Here is a 15,179-nt window from a genome sequence, read left to right as displayed (position 1 = left end):
CATTTCTTGGTGGTAAACATGCAAAATGGATGCAACAGGTAATTCCGTTATACTTGCTTAATTGTAAATGGACTCTAGGAGGAATCATATGGAAAGCACACTTGCTTTCTGCTCTTAAGTCAAGGTCTGAATACAGATCGACTCTTGATGTGCTTTAAAGGAATAAATAGAGCTAAGGCTGTTTGGTACTGGCACAGGAAATTTGGCATGTCCACTATGATTTTCACCAACTTTTACAGATGCAGCATAGTCGAGACTTGCCCGGGCTTGTTTGGGGGGCCAGCGATTGGGCCATAGGGTGGTGGAGGGGCAGTGATGTGGGGGTCGTGGAACTGGCCAGCGATCGAGAGGTCAGCAGTGCTGGGCCACCGTGCATGCACCAATCTTGGCGCTGAAAGATCGGTGCATGTGCAGTGGTCAACTCAGCACGATGCTGCCGGCCTCTCCAGTGGGAATAGAGCTCCCTGATTTTCACCATGATTCATGCCGAGGCATTCTGCAGTGCACAAAGGGTGGGAGATTCATTTTGAAAATCCTACTGAAAAAAACATGATTGACTCCAGTTTTTATGCAAATTCCACTCCTAGATTTTCTTTTGGGAAAAATCGCCCCAATGATATTTTAATGGAAGTCCAGCATTGGTTTCCAGCTCTGCTTTGTCTCAGCAGATGAACATAACTGCAAACCTTGATATCAATGATAACATAGGCCCTTGGGCCCACATAGCAGAATGAATTTCTGTGAGCATCCTCTTGCTCATCCAAGAGAACAGCAGCGGAATCCCTAGTTTCTGCCACTCTTCCAACTAAATTACAACGGACTAGTGGGAGAATCCCAGAGGCATTGACTCCAGGATGCTTGCAGCCCATGTAACACTTTTCATCACGATAGCCTGGGTTTTTTCTGCATTTCCTGTGCCATGCTGTGCATTTGCCTCAGCTTCCTTGCTTTTCACACACTGACTTTCTTTGCTACAGGCCATTTATGCACCCTCCCATTTTCTGCAACTCCAGTGCAGTTATGACCATGTACATCCTTTTTGTTACAAACCAAACAATAGAAACTTAGCCATATGAATGTTTTGAAAAGAAGGGCAGGATCTAGCAAAATAATAGCAGAATTGAACTGTAACTCCAGTTCTGAAGACAATGCACATGATAGAGTCATTAGCTTATGCATCTTTGCTCTGGTAAAGTTTAAGTGAATCAGCTTTGCTTTCTTCTCCAAGGGGGTGACTGACAGATATAAAGTGTTCTGTATAATTGACTCCTGGATACGTACAGCGTAACACTGATAAATAAATACAGTAACCCAAGTCTCATGCTTACAAACCAAACACATAGTCTATTATGAGGCATTGCTGATATGCAGAATGGTGTAAAATCCTCACCATGTGCATTTGAAGTCACAGTAATCTGATCCAGGTCTGTTCACAAATTTTTTAAAAATTCTATCTTTGGATTTCTGTTTAGCAGTTTAGGGAACAAGCAATCTTAATTAAGGACACTGTGCACCAGTGGTAAAACTATGGAGATAGGGAAAAGATTAAGAGCAAAACCGCCACTGAGGCCCTAACACAAACAACTCGGTCTGTGTGCATAGCTGCTTAAGGATAGTCCTTTCTGTGGCGCACTTTGGCTTTACTCCAACCATTTTTGCTACCTATTTAAACTTAATCTATTAAAAGTTGTTTTTTTTTGCTATCTGAGCATCTTTACCTTACATATGATCTGTTCCTGAAACCGTGTTGCATTATCTCTAGTACCCTGACCGCTTACACCTTTACATATCCCATTACTGGTGAAACACTAATCCATGCCTTCAGCACTTCAAGGATTGATTTCTCAAAAGCTCTCTGCAGCCTCTCTACCTCCACCTTTCACCAACTTCAGCTAATTCAGTACTCTGTTCCTGATGATCTCTTTCACATAACCTCAATGCCAACGTCCCCAAACATCTCCAATATTCAATTTCATAATCCTCACTGTTGTCTACAAAGTGCTCTAAGGCTTATTCCTTGCTATTTGTATCAATTGTCCTTCTGCAAATACAAATGTATATCCTTTATTTCATTAGTTTTGACTTTTTGGTTGTTCCCTAGCCCTTATGCGCCATCATCAGAAATAGATGTTTCAGATATGTTACCATGTTTTATATCAAAATTGACTTTATTTATTCAGTGGGCTGAACCCACAGTTAAAGTTTTTTAAAATACTAACAGCAATGTTTTTAAGTGACGCAAAGAGCAATTCTTAAAACGGTTGAACATTTACATAATTCCTCTTTGTAAATGACAAAGGAAGGAGCTGCGCTGTCTGAAAATAGCCCACCTGGACAATTAGCTTAAATAAATCCCTTGAACAACTCGCAGAGATCTAGACATAATGGATAGGATCTTACAGCCTCACTCATCCCAAAACCATTAAAATCCGGCCCAAGGTGAATGGACCTTCCCATGCTCCATCTGTCGCCTGCTCTGATTTCTGTGGTGGGCAGGCCAGTAAAATTCTGGTGAATCTGTTTATTCAGATGGATACAGACTGAGCCAAGCACTCTGGGCAATGGACCCAGCCTGAGAAGAGGTTTCATTGACCACTTAATTTAATCACTTTAAACAATGGTAAGAAATCTCACAACACCAGGTTAAAGTCCAACAGGTTTATTTGGAATCATGAGCCTTTGGAACACCGCTCCTTCCTCACCTGAGGAAGGAACAGCACTCCAAAAGCTTGTGATTCCAAATAAACCTGTTGGACTTTAATCTGGTGTTGTGAGACTTTTTACTGTGCCCATCACACCCCAACACCAGCATCTCCACATCATTTAAACAATAGACTTGGAATGAGGGTTCCCCAGCTTGCTGAGACCACGTTTGATAGTGGTCCAGGTTGTGAATGGAGATCCTGTGATTGGATGCTTACTGTTTGTGTTAAAAATAAATACTTTTTCGAGGGTTAGAGACAGATCATGAATGGGTAACAGTGAGAGAAGAACTTATGGTCCCTTTCTCTCTCTCCAGCCATTCAGCAAGTGTGTGCTCTGTCTGTATCTGACCAGACAAACACTACAGGCACTATTTTGAATGTAACCTAAGCAGCTGCTGACTTCAGAGGAAAAGGCAGATATTGCCCAGCAAGACTTTAAATCAACTCTGCGTAGCATCTGGAAAACAACCTGAAATCATCCAACTCATCAATCTACACGATCCATATATGATTGACTTTCTTTAGGATACTCTTAAACAATTTGTCCGCCCTCCCTCCCTGTAACCTACTTTGTGTGTGTGTGAGTGTGAGTTGGAATGTTTTTATTATTTTTACCTATCCAATTTTAATGACAATAAAACATTATTTCCTTTTATAAACTTACAAGAAAACCTGTCCATGTGTGTCTTTCAAAGTCACAACACTTAAATAATTAAATACCCACTAGATTGACGAACAAATTCTTTTAAAAAGTGCCTGTTGTGATTAAGTGCCTGTTGAGGGACAGAATGAGAGGAGGGCTGCTCCACCACTCCTTGACTAGGGCCACAGTGGCACAGTGGTTAGTACTGGTGCCTCACAGCGTCAGGAACCCGGGTTCAATTCCAGCCTTGGGTGACTGTGTGAATTTTGCTCCCCACGTCTGCGTGGGTTTGCTCTGGGTGCTCCCGTTTCCTCCCACACTCCAAAGATGTGCAGGTTAGATTGAATGGCCGTGATAAATTGCCTGTTAGCAACAGAAGGATTAGCAGTGTAAATAAAAGGGGTGAGGGCCCGGGTGGGATTGTTGTTGGTCCTCCTTCTGCACTGTAGGGATTCTATTGCAGTTTTCAAAAACCTTCTAAGCAAAACAATCTTTTAGAACCATGCTTTTGCACGGAGGCCCTGCACTATGCCAATGTAAACCTCAAACGTGTCCAGAAACACAAACCTGAGTCAAGGGGAAGATGATATGTATGTCTTGCAATTCCATGAGGAATTTGAGCTCTTAGCTTGTGGACCCAAAGAGGAAAAACAGGAAACCCATTTATGCCATTTCCAGACTGATTCCATCAATTCCTACTGAAACGAGAACCATAAGTTCCTGAGATACTTCAGGCCTTTGATATTTCATGTCAAATGGAATGATGCTCCCCGACCAAATCCTTCATTTTTCTGCCCAGTTGTTCTCTTGAGATGTCCTTGAACAAGAATTGTATATCAATGTCAGTGTTGTTGTAAATGTTACCAGTTTTGTTATATTAAGGTAAACGCAAAATATTGTGGATGCTGGAATCTGAAACAAATACACATCTATGAGATTTTCCAGCATTTTCCAGACAAAATCTGGACTACTACCTGTACCACGTGCTAGTGAGAGTAGGAATAGGAGGATTAGGCAGATGAATGCGTGGCTTGAGAGCTGGTGCTGGGGCAGGGAATTAGATCTGTGGATCTCTAGGATCTTTCCTGGGGAAGGAGTGACCTGTTCAAGAGGGACGGGTTACACCTGAACTGGAGGGGGACAAACATCCTGGCGGGGAGATTTGCAAGAGTCACTCGGGAGGGTTTAAACTAGTTTGGCAGGGGGGTGGGATCCAAAGCAGGAGGGAGACAAAAGAGAAGGCTGAGAACAGCACAGAAGTTAAACGGAGCACATTAAGTAGTAAAGGCAGTGTCAGTATTCCGAGTACCACACAGATCAGGCAAAAGCAAGACAGAGGGGAAGGGAAGTCCAGATTAAACTGCATTTATTTCAATGCAAGAGGCCTGATGGGCAAGGCAGATGAACTCAGGGCATGGATGGATACGTGGGATTGGAATATTATAGCAATTACCGAAATGTGGCTAAGGGAGGGACAGGACTGGCAACTCGGTGTTCCAGGGTACAGATGCTATAGGAAAGATGGTTGGTGACTAGTGGAGTGCCCCAGGGATCGGTGCTGGGGCCTCAGCTATTTACCATTTATATAGATGATCTGGAGGAGGGAACCGAGTGTATGGTGTTGAAATTTGCTGATGACGCCAAGATTGGTGGAACGGCAAATTGTGCGGAAGGTGTGGAGAGTCTGCAGAAGGATCTAGATAGGCTGGGCGAATGGGCCAGGAACTGGCAGATGGAATTTAATGTTGGCAAATGTGAGGTTGTCCACTTTGGTAGGAATAATGGTAGGAAGGACTATTACTTACGTGGTGAAAAACTGCAGCGTGCGACGATGCAGAGGGACCTCGGGGTCCTTGTGCATGAGTCGCAAAAACCCAGCCTGCAGGTGCAGCAGGTGGTCAGGAAGGCGAATGGGATGCTGGCCTTCATAGCGAGGGGGATTGAATATAAAAGTAGGGAGGTCTTGCTGCAGCTGTATAGGGCATTGGTGAGGCCGCAGCTGGAGTACTGTGTGCAGTTTTGGTTGCCGCACTTACGCAAGGATATTTTGGCCTTGGAGGGAGTGCAGAGGAGGTTTACTAGGCTGATACCGGAGTTGAGGGGGTTGAACTATGAGGAGAGGCTGAATAAACTAGGCTTGTACTCGTTAGAGTTTAGAAGAATGAGGGGAGATCTCATTGAGACGTATAAGATGTTGAATGGGATGGATAGGATAGAGGTGGAGAGGCTCTTCCCGCTCAGAAAGGACAGTAAGACTAGAGGGGACAGCCTCAGGATAAAGGGGGGGCGGTTTAGAACGGAGTTGAGGAGGAACTTCTTCACTCAAAGGGTGGTGAATCTCTGGAATTCTCTGCCCGTTGAAGTGGTGGAGGCTACCTTGCTCAATATTTTTAAGACGCGGGTTGATAGGTTTTTGATAGGCAAGGGGACTAAGGGTTATGGGGAGAGGGCGGGAATGTGGAACTGAGCCACGACAGATCAGCCATGATCTTATTGAATGGCGGGGCAGGCTCGAAGGGCTAGATGGCCTACTCCTGCTCCTATTTCTTATGTTCTTATGGCACAGGAGGTAACAGAGGAGGGGAAACATTATGGCAGTACTGAGAGGGGATATATCCAAGGGTTCGGCCATTGAGTCTGTATGGGTAGAACTGAGAAATAAGGAGGGGGAAATCACTTTGATAGGGTTGTACCATTGGCCCCTAAATAGTTGGAGGGAAATTGAGAAGTAAATATGTAATGAGATTACAGATCGCTCCAAGAAAAATAGGGTGGTAATAATAGAGGATTTTAATTTTCTCAGCATTGACAGGGACAGCCATAGTATTAGAGAGTTGGATGGAGAGAAATTTGTTGAGTGTGTTCAGGAGGAATTTCTCACTCAGTATATGGATGGCCCAATTTGAAAACTTGACCTCCTCTTGGGAAATAAGGACAGGCAGGTGGCAGAAGTGTTAGTGAGGGATCGCTTTGGGACCAGTGATCATAATTCCATTAGTTTTAAGAAAACTATGGAAAATGATAGGTCTGGCCCAAAAGTTAAAATTCTAAATTGGGGCAAGGCCAATTTTGGTGGTATTGGGCAGGAACTGTCAAAAGTTAATTGGGGGAGTCTGTTGGAAGGCAAAGGGACATCTGGTAAATGGGAGGCTTTCAAAAGTGTGTTAACCAAGGTTCAGCGTAAGCACATTCCTCTTGGAGTGAAAGGCAAGGCTATCAGAAGTAGGGAACCCTGAATGACTCGGGATATTGAGGCCCTGGACAAGAAGAAGAAGGAGGCACAAGACATGCATAGGCAGCTGGGATCAAATGAATCCCTTGAAGAGTATAAGGGCTGTAGGAGTAGAGATAAGAGAGAAATCAGGAGGGCATATAGGGGACACAAGATTGTTTTGGCAGATAAGGCAAAGCAGAATCCAAAGAACTTCTACAAATACACAAGGGCAAAAGAGTAACAAGGGAGAGAGTAGGGTCTCTTAAAGATCAACAAGGTCATCTATGTGTGGATCCACATGAGATGGGCGAGAACCTAAATGAATATTACTCATCAGTATTTACTGTTGAGAAAAGCATGGATGTTAGGGAACTTGGGGAAATAAATAGCGATGTCTTGAAGAGTCTGCATATTACAGAGAAAAAGGTGCTGGAAGTCTTAAAGCAATTCAAGGTAGATTAATCCCCAGGATCTGATGAAGTGTATCCCAGGACACTGTGGGAGGCTAGGGAGGAAATTGCCAGTCCCTTGGCAGAGATATTTGAATCGTTGACAGTCACGGGTGAGGTGTCTGAAGATTGGAGGGTGGTAAATGTTGTGCTTTTGTTTAAAAAGGGCTGCAGGGCAAAGCCTGGGAACTACAGGCCAGTGGTAGGTAAATTGTTAGAAGGTATTTTGAGAGATAGGTTCTACAGGCATTTAGAGACGCAAGGACTGATAAGGGGCAATCATCATGGTTTTGTGAGTGGAATATTACGTCTCACAAACCTTATTGAGGTTTTTGAAGGGGTAACCAAGAAAGTAGATGAGGGCAGTGCAGTTGATGCAGTTGACAAGGTACTGTATGGTAGGTTGTTGCATAAAGTTAAATCTTATGGATCCAGGGTGAGGTATCTAAATGGATACAAAATTGGCTTCTTGACATAAGACAGAGGGTGGTTGTAGAGGGTATTTCTCAAACTGGAGGCCTGTGACCAGCGGTGTGCCTCAGGGATCAGTGCTGGGTTTACTGTTAGTTGTCATTTATATTAATGATTTGGGTGAGAATATAGGAGGCATGGTTAGTAAGTTTGCAGATGATACCAAGATTGGTGGCATAGTAGATAGTGAAGAAAGTTATCTCCGATTGCAATGGGATCTTGATCAATTGGGCCAGTGGACTGATGAATGGCAGATGGAGTTTAATTTAGATTAATGCGAGGTGATGCATTTTTGTAGATTTGGTAGATTTGGAACCAGGGCAGGACTTATTCAGTTGGTAGTAGGGCACTGGGGAGAGTTACAGAACAAAGAGATCTCGGGGTACATGTTCATAGTTCCTAGAAAGTGGAGTCACAGGCGGACAGAGTGCTGAAGAAGGCATTCAGCATGCTCGGTTTCATTGGTCAGAACATTGAATACAGGAGTTTGGATGTCTTGTTGAAGTTGTACAAGACATTGATAAGGCCACGCTTAGAATACTGTGTACAGTTCTGGTCACCCTATTATAGAAAAAAAGGATATTATTAAACTAGAAAGAGGGCAGAAAAGATTTACTAGGATGTTACTGGGACTTGATGGTTTGAGTTATAAGGAGAGGCTGGATAGACTGGGACTTTTTTCTCTGGAGCGTAGAAGGCTGAGGGTGATCTTATCAAGGTCTATAAAATAATGAGGGCGCATAGATCAGCTAGATTGTCAATATCTTTTCCCAAATGTAGGGGAGTCTAAAACTAGAGGGCACAGGTTTAAAGTGAGAGGGGAGAGAGGTGAGTGTTCAGAGGGGAAATTTTTCACACAGAGGGTGATGAGTGTCTGGAACAAGCTGCCAGAGGTAGTAGTAGAGGCAGGTACAATTTTGCCTTTTAAAAAGCTTTTAGAGAGTTACATGGGTAAGATGGGTATAGAGGGATATGGGCCAAATGTGGGCAATTGGGATTAGCTTAGAGGTTTTAAAAAAAGGGAGGCATGGACAAGTTGGGCCGAAGGGCCTGTTTCCATGCTGTAAACCTCTATAACTCTATGACTGTATTCACAAATGCTGTCAATTTGGCTGAGATTTTCCAGCACTTTTCTGTAGTTATATTAAGAGTCTCCCTGACTAGAGTGGCACGCAGCGTCATAATTTTCTGAAGTGGCATCTGAGGAAACATACATGGTTTAGCTCCCAATCAAAACCAGCAGTAGTGCAGCAGCTGGCAGTGCAGGCTGGTTCAGAGGTAATCGAAGCTCAGAAAACACATAAAAATCTCCAAACTGTCCCACTTAGGGATATAATGTCAGATAAAATGTAATCATTTGCATGCAGCCACCTATATTTCTCCCCCATAGAGAATTGATAATCTTCAGTCTCTTAATAAAATGTACATTTCAGGGCATGAGTGTCGATTCCTACTTAGTTAACTGGGACATTAACTCAGTAAAATATTCCCCTGGTTAATGGACAAAACACAATTAATACCTTCTGTTACATTGTAAAAGAGGATTGGACTGCTGTGTCTCATACAGATGCATTGAGGGGTATTTTGACATTGAAGAGTGTGTGGCTGTAAATGCATTTCTGGGCTTTAAGTTAGCTGAAAATTGAAGTATGTCTGGAAGCCGCTTCCTATCTGCCAATTTCTAGGTTTAACTCAGATGCCTTTGGCTACATGAACATTGTTTCCTTTGGAGAAGCAGGTCAACAATTATATTTAAATGCCTGTATCCCAAAGATATTTTAACCACCGTTTAAATTTCACAACATTTGCATACGTTTCTCAGGCATCCTGAAACTTACAATTGAAACTAATGTGGAAAGACTGAAAGGGATTTCATGGGATTCAATAACAGTTAGGAACACAACATCAATAAATTCTCTACTCTGATGAAGAATCATCCAAACTCGAAATGTTTGCTCTATTCTCGGTCCACAGATGCTGTCAGATCTGCTAAGATTTTCCAGCATTTTCTGCTTTTGTATCAACAAATATTCAGTGCTCACTGTGGGGGCATTTTACCTCCCAGTGGGCAACAGAGTTTGCTGAAAGCATTTGGATTAGGAGGCTAGTTTTTGCACTTTGAAGGTATTGAACGTCAAGATCAGGATGGACCGTTCCATCACTGCCTTCATGTAGATCTGAATTTAGGTGACCATCAGCAGCAGTGACAGCCAGCTATGGACAGACTTGTGGGTGGCCAGCAGAGAGGGAAGTGACAGAGCGGTCAAGGTCATAGAAGGTATAACAGGATGTACAAGCAGAGGTTCAGCTTCCAGGAAAGCAGAGTTGCTGGAGGTTGAAATGGTGGCATCAGGTGGCAGGCATCTACAACTTCCCAGAACAATATCAGCTCCTTATTGGATGTGGTGGTGGCCACATGTTACTAATGGCTTTAAATTCACCACCCCAATCAAAACTTCTGCCTTTAAATACCTTCAGAATACTCCCAGAGACATATCCCAGATCTCCCAGTCAGCTGTATACAAATTCATCAGTTACTGATGGATTGTTTTGTAGGGGCAACACTTATATACTTTGCCCATGTTATGTATGAATGAGCAACCATTTGACTTTGTGTTCCTGGCTGGTTTCATACAAAGGCAGAGTGACATTGACTGCAAATACATGGTAATCCATGTACTCTTGGACCAACCTGGAGTATTCGTAAACTGCAAAGGATTCTCTTCATCAACACTAAGTTGGTATGCAACTAGAGGAAGATTTATGCAAGACAGAGCCAAATTCATTGGGAGCTGGCATGCTGTGTTTCTTCTGTGGCAGTCCAAGCTTCCTGAGCTCTTCAGAATTAAGGAGCAGCTGCTGGGACACAATGTAGATGATGATATCCATGAGCAGTCTCACCAATGAAGTGCAAGAGCTGCGTAATAAAAGCCACATGATCACCAGATGTGTACATTGTGTAAGAAATCAGCATGCTCAAGGTATGCTTCAGATTTGGAAGTGTCCTTTTGTAATCATCTACCAGGATCTCCAGAATGATAGTCCTCTGAACAATCATGTACAGAAATGAGGTTTGGAGCTACTGGATGAATAAGGTACTGTGCTGATAAATCCAATTAAGAGAAGGAAGATAAAGATAGTGCCCGCCACCAGCCACGTATATCATTACCAGGGATTTCTTTACAGTTGTATGGTCAATTAGTCATTACCACTGGACTAATGTAACAATCACATCCAACAACTATTCTCTACCTCCACCCACATTGAATCCCACTGACACAAAACAACCCTATAACCAACCATCCACATATTGCACATCTCTCCAAGATCCCTGTCATTTCACATCTTCCCATTCATTAACAAGCAGCCAAAAAGGTGAAATGCCATTCAGTAGTCAAGTGTGTTCAACATTGGAAAGTGGTGCAAAGTAATACAGTTTACCTAATTTGCAATGTGCTACGTTAAGTAGTTTAGTTCAAACATCCATGTGCATACCCTTGTGAAACTGCGAAGTTTTACTTTTTCATTTCCAACCACTCCTATTGTGGTACAAACACCCGTGGCTTCAGCAGAGGTAGATGCAGGCTCCCAAAGATAATATGTGGACTGTTTAGATGTGCTTTGTCGATGTCTTTCATGTGTTGGCATCCCTGGGGATCCTGACAAAAATTGTTGTGCCTGCACCTGTGCAGTAGCAACCTTGGTGATTGGGAGGGGAGGCAGCACTACTGATTTCCAACACTTCCTCCTCTGTAGTTGTAAACTGTAAAATATGTGGAGGACCATTTCCAGTTTTGTCCCTCGCCCTTGTGCTCCAGACTCCCCTCCTGCACAAGATAGGCCTACGACTGGTTATAACTGTTCACCCAAAGGGTGTAGTACTCTTGGTGAGAAACAGAAAACTGTGTAAGGATGAGGGTGAGTAGGACTGATAAATGGAAATGCAAGAAAGTGCAAAGAGAGAGAAGGCTGGTGCACTTACAAGGTAAATGGGTGATGGGATAAGCCAGAAGGGTACACCTGATGTGTTCAATAGGATGCAGAAAATGTCCAACTACACTCACATCTGGCTAGGTTATTCCTGTACTGAATCCAGCTGTGTGACAGAATGCTCCAGGACTTGCTGAGAAAAACTATTTCTTTACTGCTGACGGCACCCAGCAGTGCATCAAGTGAAGCTGAATCACAATCATTGACATCATAAATCCATTGAGAAATTTCACCCTCTCTTTGTGCAAACTCATTTTTGCTCCAAATTTTGATGCTTTAAATTAATCCAGTTGAGATTAATCCAGTTGAGACAACACCCAGAATCATGCATTTGATGCCAGTCCCAGGATAAGTGGCTTCATTAAAATACCACAGATCATGCACCTCTCTCCTTATTTTGAATATGTCTTATGTTTGTTATCAGGATCATTCAGTCTAGTCAGATCAGGGAGGGAACAATTTAAACTGCATTTCTAGATGGAAAAAAATCATCTTGGAGAATGTCTTATTTCATTTTTCCTTTCTATTTCATTTTCTCTCTCTTAGTCCAATCTTCTTTTTTCTCTCTACTCATCTATCTTTCTGTATCTGATTCGGCACTAATTTGCCATCCTTATCCATTATTCTTCTTTCTTAATCCTTCAATATCATTAGTTATGTGGACAATTGATCCCACTGTTCACAAACATCCTGACTGATATTGCTATGCTGTTATTTCCGACATATCATGGTACAAATTATATCTGCTGCATTATATTGTGGTTTAGGCTACAGAATACATAGTTCCAGCATGATATGGCCCAAAACGTGAGCAAGACATCTCCTGAATTAACATCTTGTCCTTTAGATACGTCAGAACTCAAGGTAACAGAGTTGGACCATTTTTACATTGAGCACTCATTTCCCTGTAAATTGAAATGAATCTCAAACACAAGGTACTATAGCCACAGGATGCCTCAAAGTGACTTCCATCTCGTAAGGAGACAGGATAATAAACAACTTAGAATAAAGTTACTGTTCTTAAGCTATAAAATATAAATTGATGTTCTTATTAGGTTTCATTGTTTACTCCTTCAGAGGTCAGTATTTATCTGATTAATTACAAAGACTGGCGACTCATCTATGTTGCTAACTCATTTAAGTACAAGTTTGCAATTTAATCAAAAAATGCCACTGAACAGATTACATTGCCTGAAATCTGCCTAGCATTATATTTAACACATTTGTGTCTGCGATTTTTAAATTGAATTATTATTGATTTAATTTACTTGCCATCAACACAAGATGGTCTGGCTCTGGTTGTCCCAGCTACTTTCCCAGGCAGACAGGAACACTTTACAGTCTGTGATCGTTCTTCAATTCGATTCTTGTTACAGCATCTGTGTGCTGCTATTACTTCACATGTACCTCCATCTAAAGGGGAAGAAAAATAAATTACAGTGTCCATCAATAGTAAAAAAAAACAATTTTGTTCACTAAAGATCAGAAAAAGACTCATTACTTAATTAAGTACAATAAAGAAAAGATAAATTCTAATAGTAATATGTCAAATTGCAACTGATTATTAAAAAATTGCAATGCTTTGAAATTGTTTGTAGCATGTATGCTAATTCTAAAGCCATTACTACCAGCCTGTGATTTATGAATAAGGCTGTCAAAATCTGAAGCATTGAAAATAGAAAGCAAATCATTTCAAAAAATTGCAGAAATCATGTGCTCCATCAATGTCTCTCTTTTTGTTCTATGCAATGTAAATAGACAGTTCCTATTTACATGTATATTCTACAAAACTGGCCTTGACTATTAGTCAGTTTGCATATTTAACTTCACAATGAAGGGGAACCTTGGGTGTACTCCAAAGCCAGCAACAATGCTTAATATGTCAACAAGCTAATCATCCATTGAGTCTGAACATAAAGAAAAGCGCTGTGATTTATTGCATTGCACAGAGTTTATTAATTTCTTTTCAGTGTTGACAAGCTTTAATGTTTCAGCTGAATTTCCTACATCCTATTTTGTTTAAATGCCATTACATGTTTAGCTTCCAAGTAGTTGAAAAGTTAGTCATTGTATTTTGAGGTTCATATCTCATACAAAACGACAAAATAGTTAATTTATCTTTTAGGAATGCACTCTTCAAATTATTGTTGATATCAAGGTGCAATCATTGAATGTATTCAAATTTTATTTCTCTGCCTGTTGTTTAACAAGTTGACACCTCTGCTTCTAAAGCAAACCAAGTGCAGTCATATGAAACATTAATCTTAGCTCAAAGCAGGTTGGTGATTAAGGGTTTGATGCATGTCGCTGTTGGAGATCTGGAGATTTCAGAGACAGTGGGATTACATGTGAACATTATTACAGACTTTTGTCATTTAAATATTATACTAACTCTTACTTCACTGGTGCAATATGTTCCCCTTCATTATAAACATCGTTAACAATTCCAGGGAGACTGTATGTGACATAAATCTGCAGAATTTTGAATGAACTGAGATATAATTCTGAAATTACATGATGTGAAATTCAGATCTTCTTGTAGCACATCATTACTTCTAAACTCAAGGACCATATAGAAGGCCACAATTTGCTTAAGCTGGCAAGTCAATCTTTTTTTTCATGCTATTGGCTTTGATCGATTTCCTTGGCACTTCAATAGCATGTTCCCACCTAGATGCACAATGGCATTGGAAACTTTTACAACTGACTTTTAACAGCTGTTTGATGAACTAAAACGGTTTCAATATTGACATAATTTCAGGACCAGTTCAGCACTATGAGCAACGGTCTGATAGAACGTGGTTAATGCACCAAACAGCAATTGTGATTTCTTCAGCGGTTTAAATGAGCCAGTATGATGATAGTCAATTTGTATTTTTTCATTGATAAAGGATTGAGCAGCGATAAAAATCTTAGTTGCGTGGAAAAGTTTCAAAGTCATCAGTTTCTAAAGAAGAGTCTTAGGTTACTGCCACACTTAGACATTTAATGCAAGAAGGCACAGAAGCAGAAACTGTTGGAAATACAGGTCTGGTGGCATCTCTGGAGAGAGAAAGTGAGTTAATGTTTCAGGTCGAATGCCTTTCACTTGAATTGCAAAATGTTGCAGATGAGACAGATTTTAAATGAGCAGGTGCAGAGAAAGAGTGGGATTAGAGAAAAAAAAGCAAAGTGGAAGAGTGGAAAATTCAGAGAAAATAATTGGCAAAAGGGATTATGGTGTGAGGCAAAATGAAATGGTAAAGAAAAATAGAATGGCTCTAGAGGAGGCGTAAATGAGAGTCATTACCAGCAGATGCCTTCTGAAAAAAATTGGAACAGTGGTTATGATCTGAAGTCATTCAACTCAATATTAAGAATGGAAGGCAGTAAAGGTCGAGGTATTGTTTCTCAGTGGTGTAGAAGGCTAAGGATAGGGAAGTCAGAATGCACTTGCAGCAGAGAATTAAAAAGACAGGCAACTGGAACTCAGGATAATGCTGGCAGACTTGAGAGACGTTCTGCAAAGCAATCACTCAATCTTCATTTGATCTCCCAATGCAGAGGAGACTATATTGTGAGCAACAAACACAGGATGGAAAATGAAAGAAGTAAGTAATTCACAGTTTCACCTGGACAGAGTGTCTAGGAGCCTGGACGATGGAAGGGCGGATATTGCAGCTCCAACGTTTGCACATTAAAGTGCCATGTAATACAATAGCAATGTT

At 41.5% G+C, this 15,179-nt stretch overlaps 1 protein-coding gene across 3 annotated transcripts in view; it reads right to left on the bottom strand.

The window, feature by feature from the left end:
* The window catches only part of tafa1b (TAFA chemokine like family member 1b), a 526,417-nt gene that overhangs the window by 124,500 nt on the left and 386,738 nt on the right, over positions 1-15,179 (bottom strand). For all 3 annotated transcript variants that reach the window (XM_080186315.1, XM_080186317.1, XM_080186316.1), the window contains exon 3: positions 12,745-12,885. In XM_080186315.1, the coding sequence (XP_080042441.1) occupies positions 12,745-12,885 (141 nt within the window). The remainder of the gene's footprint in view (positions 1-12,744; positions 12,886-15,179) is intronic.

The sequence above is a fragment of the Carcharhinus amblyrhynchos genome, chromosome 3, assembly GCF_965287045.1.
Source record: "Carcharhinus amblyrhynchos chromosome 3, sCarAmb.v2.hapA, whole genome shotgun sequence".
Lineage (NCBI taxonomy): Eukaryota > Metazoa > Chordata > Chondrichthyes > Carcharhiniformes > Carcharhinidae > Carcharhinus > Carcharhinus amblyrhynchos.
The sequence above is the reverse complement of the archived record's forward strand: the minus strand, read 5'-3'. Positions and strand labels throughout refer to the sequence as shown.